This window comes from Pteropus medius, unplaced genomic scaffold, assembly GCF_902729225.1.
Source record: "Pteropus medius unplaced genomic scaffold, Ma_sr-lr_union100, whole genome shotgun sequence".
Lineage (NCBI taxonomy): Eukaryota > Metazoa > Chordata > Mammalia > Chiroptera > Pteropodidae > Pteropus > Pteropus medius.
The window spans coordinates 121,450-135,974 of NW_024346238.1; the positions used below are offsets into that span (position 1 = coordinate 121,450).

Consider the following 14,525-nt stretch of genomic DNA (forward strand, 5'->3'; position numbering starts at 1 on the left):
ACCATAATGAATTTCACATGAGAATGGAAAAAACTTGTGAACTCTAAGTATGCCAAGTTTTGGCAAAGGCATCAAGCTGTTGCTATGCTCAGATGCAGCAGGCAGGGGTGAAAAATGGTATATCACTTTGATAAACATGTGGACTGTTTCTAAAAGTGCTAAACATACAACTACAACATGATCCAACCATTTCCCTTCTAAATATTATCTCAAAAGAAATGACAATAGATGCTCCACTCAAAAACTTCTTCAATATACATAGCAGCTCTATTTCGGATAGCCAAAAATTGAGAAACAATCCAAATTTTATAAAAGATAAATAAATGAACGCAAAAAAGGTTGAAGTTTAAGTCCGCACTGACAATAAATGAAAGACATAGTAGAACATAGGTAAAACTTAAAATCCTCACTGTGAGCAAAGACATCAGGAAAAAAGAACACATTCTGATGGATTATAAATGAATGATAGCTACAAAATTCTGATCCCTGGTTCCCTGTGTTGGGGTCCAGGAATGGTGGATTACGAAGCTACATGAGGAAAACTTCGGGATATTGTGAATGTTCTGCGTCTTCATTGTAGCCATGGTTTCAGGAGTTTATATATTTGTTCAATCTTATTGCATTTAAATTTCATTAAATCTCGTTGAATGTTTGTACTCTATTTTCTGTAAATTATGCTTCAGTAACATTGATAATTAAAAATAAAATTTATAATGACATTTCATTAGAAACAATTATGTCTAAAAAGCCAAATAAAATACATAACCATATGCCATATATAATTATTCTGTTATGTAAATGTCCTGTTAAAACTTAAATCTAAATATACATATGTTATAGCATGCTGTGGCACACTGTTAGTGACCAAAACTGAGGATGGTGGAAGAGTCTGGCTTGATGCTCTCCAAACATGTTTCTGTGTCTTTGACACACGGTTAACAACATTCTCTAGCCCTCTCATTTCTTCATTAGACATGCAATTAGTTCCTACAATGGCATGTAGGTAGAAGCAATGTGTCTATTCTGTGTTGAGGCTCTTAAGAGCACACTTCTTTCCTTATTTTTCATCTGTCTGTAATTCTCAGCTCTCTGAATGCTGATAATCTAAAATGGGATCACAACAAAACAGCTATGGATCTGTGAGATTCTGAGGTGAAAGAAACCAGCATTTTCTTATCTCTGATAGCAAAATTGTTCTGTGAAATGGGTGGAAGATGCTTCTTTATTTGGTTAAGCCACTGATATTGCTGAGGAATTGTTTTAGATTTTACATATTTTTTCATTGGTAGTGATATGTAATTAAATAAGGAAATATCCAAATTCTCCATGTTAACAGGGAATGGATATTCAGTTTGTCCCAGGATGTAAGTAAATGACACACTTACTGGAGGCAAATCATTGTGCAGTTCTCCTTTGTAGATAATCATGATGGAAACCCCACACAAATACATTATCAGTCATAATATAGAGCACAGAGGGCCAGTGTAGGAGAGGCATGCTGTAGTAAAGAAAAGGAGGCTTAAAATACAAAAAAGAAATGCATTTAGAAACACACGTCAAATACTCAAAGTACATTGAAACAGGAAAAAAAAAAACAAATATAATTACTAGTAGAATTATCATGTATGATAATTGCTTTGAAGTAGCTAAATGGAATAAGGACTTTAGTGTCAATTTATTTTGTTTATTTTCTGTCTTAAATACTCTTGTTTAAAATGCTTTTATTGCAGTAGCTTACATTTTGAATCAGCTAGAAACCTTCTCTGATGCCTAAGTAGGTGACGTAAAATGAATATATCCATCTAGGTTTTTTTTCGTCATCAGACATGCCATGATTTAATTTCCACAAAAGTTAATCTATCAACAGAGTTCAGCTTCTGAAAAGGGCTCTCACAACCCAATGTGTGGAAGAGACCAAGCACACCATGGTCATGTGATACAACATGTGACACATTTTTCTAATGGTATGGAAGTTCTAGATTTGGATCAGTTATGGGAATAAAAGTAAAGAAGACAAATCCATACTAATTATTAAGAGTCTGAAATACAATTTGTAGAATGATTTTTAACTTTCTCCTGAAAGTACTGTTTGACAATTAGATGGTGTTTCTACATCAAGGGACTCCCCAATTGAGGGGAGCTTCATGTCGAGAAGGGGTGAAGAGAAGGGCAGCCACCTACAACGTAAGTGTTTTTAAAAAGTAAACGGTGATGATTGCCAAAAAAAGCTGCATTTGGAAATTTAATTAACACACTAGAGAAAACTTTCCCCAGGTGAGCGTGGCTGCCTTTGACTTAAGAGCAGCCAATGTTTGATGCCAGGATGACTGTCATAGAATTACAGGGGCTCCTCAACATGTCAGAAGTATTTGACAGATTTACAGGTTAAAAATCACCTCCACTCACATAGACATCTTCATGCAAATTTGTGAAGGTAAGCTGTAATTGTTTTGTTAGACTATTTTATTTAAAGATAGTTCTTAATCGTGGGATCAAGATGCAAAAAATAAAACAGAAAGGCATGAAATTCTAAAATGTTTCTTTGAAAATGAGTCAACTACTTAACGTAACTCATGTAGTTCCTTATTTTCTTAATTATAAAGTAATAAAAATTAGATATAGGACAAATGTTGATAGTGAAGACATTAATAATCGCTATTATTCATTTAAGGTAATTTTGAGAACCAGTACTAGTAAAACTAGGTTAATACAAGAGACTATTTGTCTGAGTTGATTTACCAAAGCATCAATGAAAAAATATCAGGTGTTCGGGCTAATAGGTGAAGATGTGTATAACAGAGTGATGAGACAGAAAACATAATCTTTGTCATATATTTGTTTTGGATAGTTAGAGAACTAATATTAATAAACTATAATTGAAACAGTCAAACAGAATTGAATGCCTGATATTGAATGGAATTAATATGAAGTGAAACAAGATTGTGTGTGCGTGTGTGTGTGTGTGTGTGTGTGTAAGTTTCATTCATAGGCTCCAGCCATTTGTATACCCAGAGTAAATATTAATTGTATTTAATCAAAGTAACACTTTATTAGGTGACATTACAAGGGAAAAATAGAGAAAGGGGATTTATTTTGTTCAATGGAATTATAGGAAACATGAATCTCACTGGGGAAGGGAGGGAAACATAAAAATATTGAGATAATGGGTCATATTTATTAAGTGAGTTAAAGGTTAATTGATATTTATCATACACTGTATGGAGGTGTTTATAGGGAAAGTTATTGAACAGTATGCTAGGATTAATGATTTCCATATTTAATGTAAATAAAGAGAGGAGTTCATCAAGTAACATAATAATATTGCTTATATTTATTCCCTCAGTAACAAAGGATTAGTCTAAGAAAATTGATTCTCATTAGACTATTAATGGAAAGATTTAAAACTCATTTTACATAAGAATTAAACAAAAGCTTTAAAAGAAACACTTTAAATTGAAAAAGGAGTAATCAATCAATCAATTCAGAAAAAAAAAAAAAAAACTGATGAATCCAGACAAATACAGTACCAAAAGACTGTATCATAATTCCACTTTTTATGGTGGTGAAATAATTAGAAAATACTTCTGCACAATAAGATGTAAATAAGAATGCACACTTCTCATTTGCTCTGATATCATTATCTACAAGTATAAAAAACATATGCTAGCTTTTATTTCTTGGATTCATTTCAAATGCTCGTCACCTCCTTTCTGATGTACCAAAATTCCTTTTCTAGAAACAGAGCATGGTGATAGTGCATATGAGTTTAGAAATTGCAGAAATACATTCATGCAACTAATTCAGTTCACAGAAGGAGAAAATGAGGTTCAAGAACATAAATGAATAACCAACTTGAAATGACCATATTTGCAGATGGAGAAACAATTAAAATCAGAAAAATCAAATATGACTACAATAACGGAGTTTGTTCTTTTGGGGTTTTCTGATATTCCCAATAGCCAATGGATTCTTTTTGGGATATTTTTGGTCATCTATCTGACTATTCTAATGTGCAATAGCATCATAATTTTGATAACAAGAATTGACCCTGTACTCCAGACCCCCATGTATTTCTTTCTTAACAATATTTCCTTTTTAGAAATCTGTTATGTAACAGTTACTATTCCAAGAATGCTCATGGATCTTTTGACCCAGAAAGGAAACATTTCTTTGGTTGCTTGTGCTGCACAAATGTGTTTTTTCCTTCTGTTTGGAGGCTCAGAGTGTCTCCTCCTGACAGCAATGGCCTATGACCGCTATGTGGCTATTTGTAACCCACTGCTCTATCCACTGGTCATGAACCACAAGGTGTGTGTCCAGCTGGCCATTGCCTCCTGGGTCAGTGGAGTTCCAGTCATAATTGGGGAAACATGTCAGATTTTTTTTCTGCCCTTTTGTGGATCTAACAGAATTAATCATTTCTTCTGTGACATCCCCCCAATTCTCAAGCTTGCTTGTGGGGACACATTTCTGAATGAGATTGCAATCTATCTAGCTTCACTGGTGTTTGTCATGGTTCCATTTCTATTGATCATTGTCTCCTATGGAAAAATTATTGCCAATATTCTCAAAATATCATCAGCCAAAGGGAAGGCAAAAACCTTCTCCACCTGTTCTTCTCACCTGACAGTTGTGGTCTTATTCTATGGAACGGCTACTATCACGTATTTGCAACCCAAAACAAATCAATCAGAAGGAACTGGGAAAGTGATCTCTCTCTTCTACACCATTTTGATCCCAACACTGAATCCCATTATATACACTCTGAGGAACAAAGACATCATGGTAGCACTCAGAAAACAACTAAGTCACTTACTATGATGACACAAAGACTTGAAATTACAGTAAAGGACATTCTTATCTGTTGATCATGTAGATACAACAGAAAAAAAAAACGTTTAATTTTATGTCTATGTTTCTAAATAATGATGATGAATATCATCATAGTAACCTCACTTTATGCTAAGGGACCTTAGTTTCATAGGGTTAAGTAAAGGACTTCTTTGTAATCAAAGCACAAATTATCTCCATTGTAATAGTATAATTTGAACATTTCTATTTCCTTTCACTTTGAACTAGTGAGTTAAGAGATTGCCTGAGCAATACAATGGTGGTTAACCGAGTATGTTATATAACCAGGGATTAGAGTCATGATCTGTGACTTATTTTCTTTAACCTTCCCATTCCTTCAGATTTCTTTAGTTATCTCTCTGTACTCTGATTTGAATTGGCCAATGCAAGCAAACAGCAGCAGTTGAGAAGTTGGAAGCAAAGTAATCTTCGTATTCTTTTTGCATTTTTTCTTGACTCATTAAGTCACTGTCCATGGTGCTTTAAGTCTACAAATCCCCTCCCCTATTATCCCAACATTCACTGTCCTCTAATAACCTCATTCCTTTTCATTGTAGCTTTTGCTTTGTGAATATCTATTTAGTTTTAGAAGTTTCCTGAATTAATACTTTAACTCTCCATATCGAGGTGTATTGGGTTGATTTGGCCTCTAAATATATGTAAAACTAGGACCTGTAGATGTGGTCTTATTTGAGGGGAATAAAACTTTTGCAAATGTATTAAATAAATGAGGTCCTTCATTGCATTGTTCAAGTGGATACTAAACACTATGTCCAATGTTCTTATAAAGCAGAAAAGCAAAAGAAGTTTAGAATAAAGTTACAGAGACATAGAGATCATGTGAAGATGGAGACAGAGATTGGAATGATGTGGTCAAGAATCGAGGAAGGTCAAGAATCGAGGAAGGTCAAGAGCCACCAAAAGCTGGAAGAAGCACTGAATGATTCTCTCTTGGAGGGAGTGAGACCTGGCCAGCACTGTGATTTTGGACTCTGGGTTTAAGAACAAAGAGATAATAAATTTTTAACATTTTAAGCCACTCCATTTGTAGTAATTTATTACAGTAGACCAAAGAAATACACCATATAAATCATTTATTTTTTCATTAAATCCTTTTATTTGAATCACAGAACTAAATTTTGTATCGTTTTTTGGGCAGTAATTTGACATTTTATTTTCTTTTGAATGTAAAATCAAAATATCCATTTAGTTAAAAAAATATTGTGTCAATGTAACCTCAAGTGGTATAAATACATTTATCCCAAAATGAGTATTACATATGTTTGTTCATAACTTCTTTTAAAGTTTTTTTTTTATTATTGAGCAAAGAAAACCAGAAGCAAAAAAGAAGGCAGTGTCATTGAAATTTATTAAGACACTGGAGAACATCTACATTGTACAACCCTATAGAGCTTCTCAAGAAAATGTTTTAAATCTGCTTCGCTGAAGGCATTACAAGCTTTCTGATATGTGAGAAAAAATGTATATGTATATATAAATTTAACTCCATTTTTATAAAACAAAAAAATATCAGTCCATAATTTCCCATAATACTTTGCATGTGCATGTCGGTAGTGGGTTCTCATTCATAGCACAATATCTGATAGGGTGTGGATTAGAAGAAAATATGGACTTCCTCACAGTGATAGGATTTTAAATAATTTCTGACTTATTCAATATATTTTTACATATTGTTTGGACTTATTACAAAAACAATGCAATATGTAAAACACAAAAAATACTTTATTATCTTTCTTTAATTCAGATATAATTGACATAAACGTTATATTAGTCTCACATGGGTTGATGTTTCTATATATTGCAAAATGATCAACAAGATAAGTCTACTTAATATCCATTACCATTTATAGTTACAAAAATTTATTTTCTTATGAGGATGACTATGAAGATCTACTTTTTTAACAACTTTCGGATATCAAGACATTATTATTAACTAGAGTCACCATGGTGCATGTTGCATCCCTGCAACTTAAGTAGTTTATAACTGTCTCCTTGTACATTTCGTTCAGTTACACATTTTGCCCATCCCCCACCACTTGCCTCTGTCAATCATCAGATGTTCTACATATTAGAAGAACATATTGACTTCCTCACAGTGGTAGCATTTCAAATAACTTCTGATTTATATCTTATGTCTTATATATAGTTTGGATATATTTTAAAGAGAATGTGATATATAAATCACAAGGTATAACAGTTTATTTAAAGCCACGTAGCAAAGAAAATTCTTGCATTTCATCCTCGCTTATTGTTACTAAATGTCTTATGGAATATTTAGCATCAGCAGAGAAATTTCAGAATCAGCCAAATCATCTTCGATCCTTGAAAGAAACAACAGATTTTATGAACCAAAACAAATCAAAATATATAACAACTAGAGTCATTTCTTTAAAAATAACTAAAATTAGGGCTGTAACAATAGATACGGAGATGGACACATTTAAGATTGTAAACATGCATCAGGTAATAATTAATGACATCCAGTAAGCCCTGAATTGTGATAATTATAAAATGTGATATAAAAACTATGATGAATTTTGAAAAAACTCAAATCAAGGAGTTAAAAAGAAAATGTGGTACATATGTACAATGGGATATCATTCACCCATAAAAGCTGAAATTCTGCCATTTTTGATGACATGGATGGATCTTGAGAATATCAAGCTAAGCAAAATCAGTCAGATGGACTGAACAGAAAAGCACAGGGTGTTTAGAAAAGCAGTTACAGACACTCAGAAAAAGAACATGTGAAGATGCAGGCAGAGATTGGAGTGATGCAGCCAAGAATCAAGGAAGATCAAGAGACACCAAACGCTGAAGGAAGCAAAGGATGATTCTCTTAGATCCTGGCCAGCACTGTGATTTGGCCTCTGCATTCTAGAAATGTGAGAAAATAATATTTTATTGTTTTAAGCCACTCGATTTGTAGTATTATTAGAATAAATCGAAGAAAATAATGAACCATATAAATAGTCTTTTTATTAGAGTCCTTTCATTTAAATCATGAGAAATGAATTCTGTATCCTTTTGGGCAATATTTTGGCATCTTTTTCTTTTTAAAAATAAAAACAAAATACTTATTCTTTTGTTTTAAAAAACTGTGTCAATGTAACCTCATGTGGCATATTTATTTGCTTAAGAAAGAGTTTTACATGTGTTTCTTCAACTGTTTATGAAAGGTTTTTTTCTGGAGCAGAAGAAAATTAAAAATGAAAAGAAGGCACTCTCGGTTGAAGCTTATTAAGACACTGGAGAACATCTGCACCGTACAACCCTACAGAGACCTAAACCAATATTTTAGATCTGCATCACGGAAGGCTTTCCTAGCTTTCCTGATATGTGAGAAAGAATGTATATGTGTGTGTATAAATTGTAAAGCTCTACAAAAAAAAGAATAGTGCTGCATAATTTTACATAATATTTTGCATGTGCATGTTTTTAGTGAATGTTTATTCATAGCAGCAATATCTGACAAGATGTGAATTAGAAGAAAATACTGACTTCCCCACAGTGGTAGGATTTCAAATGATTTCTAATTTATTTATCATATTTTTATTTATTGTTTAGACTTATTACAGAGAATTAAATACATAAAATTATTTCTTCTCTATTTTAAATTGAGGTATAATAGACATATAATATTATATTAGTTTCAGATGTATAAGATGAGTTGATGTTTCTACATATTGTGAAATGATCACCATGATAAGGCTACTTAACATCCATTACCATATACTTACACAAATTATTTTCTTATGTGAGGACTTTGAAAGTCTACTATCTTAACAACTTTCAGATATGCAATGCAGTATTAATAAATAGAGTCATCATGGTGTATATTGCATCCTTAAGACTTACTTATTTCGTAACTGTCAGCTTGTACCTTTTGCCCACTTTCACCCATGTTGTCCCTCCCCCCAACGTCCTGCCTCTGGCAATCATCAGATTATTCTCCATGTTAGGAAAAAAATAATAATGTAAACAAAATTACTGGCAGAAAATATTGGCAGCATTTCAAATAATTTTTGATTTATTTGTTATATTTTATCTATAGTTTAGATATATTTTAAAGAGAATGTGACATCTAAACCACAAAGCATAATCTTATATTCAGTAAATGTAAAACTACATAGCAAGGTACATTCTTGCTTTTTACCCTTGCTTATTATTACTAAATGTCTGAAGGAATATTTAGCAACCAGCAGAGAAATATGAGAATCAGCCAAATAATCTTTGACCCTGAAAGGAACAACAGGTATTTATGAACAGAAAGGAATCAGAATATATAACAGAGTCATTTATTTAAAAATACCTGAGAGGGCTTAACAACAGATACAGAGATGGACAAATTTAAGATTGTAAAAATGGACATAGTAAAAATTAATGGCTGCCAGTGGGCCCTGAATGATAATAAAGGAATCCTCAATCAAAAGAGAATAAAGAGGTTGTCATATGTGTATACAGTGGGATACCTCTCAGTCATAAGAGAAGATGAAATACTGTCATTTGTGACAATATGGACAGATGGATCTTGAGATAATCAGGCTAAGTGAGATAAGTACGACAGAAAAAGTTGAAAACCATATGATTTCCCTCAATTGTGGTATATAAAACTGAAAACAACAAACAAACATGACACAGACAGTGTTAACCAGAGGGAAGTGGGGAGTGAGGAGGAAATTGGGGTAAAAATGGTCAAATATATGGTGACAGAATCCCCCCCGCTGTTTTTCTTTTGCGAGGAGACTTTATATTTCGAAAGGATTTTGCAATAAACATAGTGAGTGTGCTCCAGGCAGCTGTTCTATTCTTCTCTTTCATCCTTGTCCAGGGCAGCCATATCCTCCCGGGCCTCAGAGAACTCACCCTCCTCCATGCTCTCACCCACATACCAGTGCACAAATGCCCTGTTGGCATATATCAAGTCGAACTTGTGGTCCAGGTGGGCCCAGGACTCGGCGATGGTGGTCGTGTTGCTCAGCATGCACATGGCATGCTGAACCTTGGTCAGTTCACCCCTGAGCACCACAGTGGGTGGCTGGTAGTTGATACCAAACTTGAAACCCATGGGGCACCAGTCCACGAACTGAATGTAGTGCTTGGTCTTGATGGGGTGGGACACACACAATATATACATGACACACTGTTGAATTTTACACTTGAGATTTATTTGATTTTATTAATCGAAGTCAGCCCAGTAATTTTTAATTAAAACAAGAAAGAGGAAAAAGTCAACAGTATTTAATCAATGAAGAAGTCTTCAATATTTGACGAACCAGAATAATAATACACGATTATAAAATTTTCCAAATATTTACAAATACAATATTTTGGTCTTTGAGAAATCAAAAAGAAAAAAAAATGTGGTTGACTTTCAGAGATTATATTAGTGGTAAATTTATAAATTGGGCATATGTCTCTTTTTCAGTACTGAAAAAAGCATAAAAATATTTGCATGTACTTGATGAAAAATAATTTTGAATTTTGTAAATTTAAAAATAAAATAACTATGTAAAGCAAGAAAAATTTTAAATGATTCACTAAAATTGTGGGAAATTAAGATTATTTAAATCTACTCAAACTTAATGACAATAAAATAGGTATCTTAAATGTATTGAGATCTTACCATGTTAAGTGAATTAGAAAAACATTTTTGTTGAATATGTCAAATCCTTAATCAAACAAATATTATCTTTCCAAAAATGTTATTATCAAACCTGCCCTAACAAGCACACAAGCAAAGGGAGCTTCAGGAAACACGCGAAGCCACTGAGCCTCTCTGCACATGCCCTTACCTCTATCACAGGTCAACATTGGAGGCCTGAGACACACTCAGCAACAGGACTTCCCAGCACCTTTATTCCTCCTCTACGTTAGACTGCAGGCTTCCTTGACCTGTCAGAACTGTGTAAGGAATCTAGGCTTCTGGAGAGTTGAGAGAACCAAGGGAGTTGGGGTGGGGTTGTCATTCCTCTTGGTCATCTAATCAAGGCAGGATTGTCAAACCTGTTAGGACAGTTGCAGACCATCAGTAAAGAAACTGACTGGGGTCTCCAGAGTAGTGTTAGACCTTACAGAGCCTGTCGTAATACCCGCTAGTCTTATTCAGTGAAGAGATATGAGTTTCTATGAGGAGGAATAATACATCCATTTCTTATTAAAACAAAGGTTTCTTACATATAAATGCAAAAACATTTGTACATAAACTACTGAACAACAAGAAAAAAGCAGCTAAAACTAAATCTAGACTAGAAAGTATGAATTTATTTTGTGTCAATATGATTTTGTATTGACAATTTTCATTTATTTTAGATCACCATAGAATTCCAAGAACTGAGATTCAACAGATACTCACCAAGTAAAGATTTTAAGCTTAAAATTGGCACTCAAGACAGAACTGGAATTTTGGATTTCTTACTTTCATTGTGATAAAGGAATTGAAAACAAAATGGATACAAAAATTCTTGGAAGCTCATTAAAGCCTACATAAGTACAGGTGTTTACATTAATAATCCATCAGGTAAATATCTAAAACTTATTAGTACCAAACCATAAAGAAAATATTGGTTTATCTTTATATATGCTTCTATGACTCCCTGCAGAAAACAGATGTATGCTGTGTCAAGGAAGAATAAATCTATCATTTTTTTTTTGTCTGAAACGAATCATTTCTTTGAAGCGATCCTTATTGAGAATGGAAGAATTAAAATAGTAATATGCAAATATGGGTCTTCTCGTTTCTTCGTCATTTTTATTTTTTCTCTCATGAAATCGTTCTGTTGACCTTAAAAATAAAGAGCCGAAGTGAGATATGATAGTGTTTATTTGAGATCAAAGAATAGCTGTTTGGGAAAAACAGATTCAGGTAGAAACACAAATAGTTTCCAGTTATGAGATAAAGGCAAAGGGTATTCGTGAGAAAGAGAAGGGAAATAGTTCCATGAATAGATGAAAGGAATTTCTATGGGTGCAAATAACTTGTTATTCTTTAGCCAGGTGCAGTGGTGCTAATTCTAAGGAATGTTTAATTTTTCAGTCCTGTAGTCAGATGTCTGCATTCCTGTTAGCTCTGAAAAGAGTTATTGGGTTACAATATTGCTTTGCCCCAATTAAAAGGCTATTTAGACCAAGTCACACATTCCAAGGTTTCAAGAGTAAGCTTTCAAGGCAATTTCTGTGGGATGGGGGCTGTGACTCCATTTCAAAATCGCTCCATCTATATTATTTTTTACAGTTCTTTATATCTTAAAAGGAGAATGGAGAACTTGAAGTCAGCACTTCATTATTTCATCTTTTAGGCACAAGTGTGATTATTGTATTTTATAATAAATTATTCTGTTCAATTTATCTTCCTGTATGTGTCATTTCATATATTAAAATGAGAATATTTTAATGAGAACAACTATTCTCACAGATAATGAGTCACTTCAGGTTATAAGAACTCATCAGAGTTCGCAAAATCATTGCATCTATGCAATTCATTCCATAAAGTCATTATTAATTAGCCAATCAATTGGTATAGAGAAAGGTATCAAATGCTGCTGCAAGAAGAATATGACAAATGAAAGTTCTTGAAATAAAATACCTAGTGATAATGTTCCTTGATCTTGATGGCTCAATTAAATAGGAATACAATTTCAAAGCAAAGCCCATGCAGAATGAGGGAGAGTTATAGCAGCACTCTAGTTAAGGAGAGGCACATGCTATATTTGGAAAGGGTTACCTGGAAGAGTTGAGTTACCAAAAAATACACTTGAATATTATATACTGAACATTCCCCTGAGAACTGTGACAGATATAAATTATTCTATTCTGGGAATCTGTTTGTTAATATGTAGAGTAAAATAACTCACTTTGCTCTGTACACAAAAAATAAATAAATAAAAAAATAAAAATGCACATTTTTTGAACACTTCAATTCCAATAAAATACAAACTACTTTTATGTGTTAATTGGTTGGTATGGTTAAAATTTAGCATATCTTCACTATTGGATTCAGGTTTGCTCTTTAATGTTGGGTTATAAAATGGAATTTAAATAGAAATAAGAAAATGTATATGTTTACTTCTCAATCTTCTCTTGTCAATAGGAAACAAACCAAAAGGATAAACGACTAATTTCACTATTTTTCCAGGTGGACCGGCAAGAAAAAACAACCGGAAACAAATTCTACTTCAATGATGAAATTGAGTCTTTGGGGATTTTCTTGTATTCTCAACCTCAGAATGTTTCTTTTTATGATATTTTTCTTGTGCGTGTGATAATAATCCTGATGGAAAATGTCATCATTAGTCTCATGAGTAGACTAGACCAGGCTTTCCAAACTGATTTTTTTTTTCCCCAGTAATTTGTCCTTCCAGGAAATTTGCTATGTATCTGTAGCTCTGTCTAGAATACTCATAAAACTTTGGACTCTGAAAAGAAATATTGTTTTCTTTGACTGTACTACACAAATATATTTTATCTTTGTGCTTGGAAACCGAAAATGCTTTCTCCTGACAGTGATGGCCTATAACTGCTATGTGACCATTTGTCGTGTTCTGCAATATCCTGTAGTTAGAAACCACAAGCTCTGCATCCAGCTGAGAGTGACTGGCTTTTGGATCAGTAGAATTCCGGTCAGGATATGACTGGCATGTCAGATCTTTTCTCTGTCATTTTGTGGTTCTAACCTCATTGACCACTTCTTCTGTGACATCTCCCCAGTTCTCAAGCTGGCCTGTAGGGACACATTTTTAAATTAGATGTTGGTCTTTACAGTTGCTGTGCTGTTTCTTAAGATCCCTTTTCTGGTGATTCTTGGCTCCTACAGTAAAACCATCCCTACCCCTTGAAGTCGCCATCAGTGACAGGATGAGTCAAAGCTTTCTTCATTTGCTCATCTCACATCATAGTTCTGGCTTTATTCTGCATATTTGGAACCATTTCATATGTATGACAAAATCTAACTATATTTTTCCAAAGCAGACAAATTCCTCTCTCTTTTCTATACCATTGTCACCCCGATGTTTAACCCCACGGTATGCACCCTAAGGAAGAAAAATATTATGATGAACTTGAAAAAAATAATTACCTTGATGTTTAATGTGTTAGTCACGGATTTGAACTTATTATCTATTTCCACACTAAATTCTGCTGTTGTCTAAGCAGAAGTTGCCTTGCAGTTTACTTTCTTGCCTTAATATAATTTAATTATTCTTACTCATTCTTAAACTTCCATTTTATTTTTTTATTCTGGATTTTGTGATATCAGGGTTACATCCCACCTGACTGGCTTTACAATAAAAAACTAATTTTTTTTTTTAGCAAATAATCTATATTGAAATAGTCTCTGTCAGCATTCTATCATGTATTTAGTAATTCACATCCTAATATTTTTTCTAAAAAAATAGCATATATATATATATATATATATATATATATATGTCCACGCTATAGCATGTGTGTGTGTATATAGATATACATGTATATATCTATATACACACACACATGCTATAGCATGTGTGTATACATATACATGTATATATATATATACACACACATGCTATAGCGAATATATATATATATATTCTAGTTCTTCTCTCCCTCTATTTTTATGATTTATTTAAAAAAGATATTAGCTCATAAGGAGTACCATGGTTTGCAAGCCTTAT

The 14,525-nt window shown here is 33.2% G+C and overlaps 1 protein-coding gene across 1 annotated transcript; it reads left to right on the forward strand.

Annotated features, from left to right (window-relative positions):
- Positions 1–3,867: 3,867 nt before the first annotated feature.
- On the forward strand, positions 3,868–4,821 carry LOC120613084 (olfactory receptor 10AG1-like). Its single transcript, XM_039875713.1, has one exon. The coding sequence runs from the start codon at positions 3,874–3,876 to the stop codon at positions 4,819–4,821; it is 948 nt and encodes a 315-aa protein (XP_039731647.1). The 5' UTR covers positions 3,868–3,873.
- Positions 4,822–14,525: the final 9,704 nt, after the last annotated feature.

Coding starts and splice junctions, on each gene's coding strand:
- LOC120613084 (XM_039875713.1), top strand. CDS start 3,874: ATGGAGAAACAATTAAAATCAGAAAAATCAAATATGACTACAATAACG.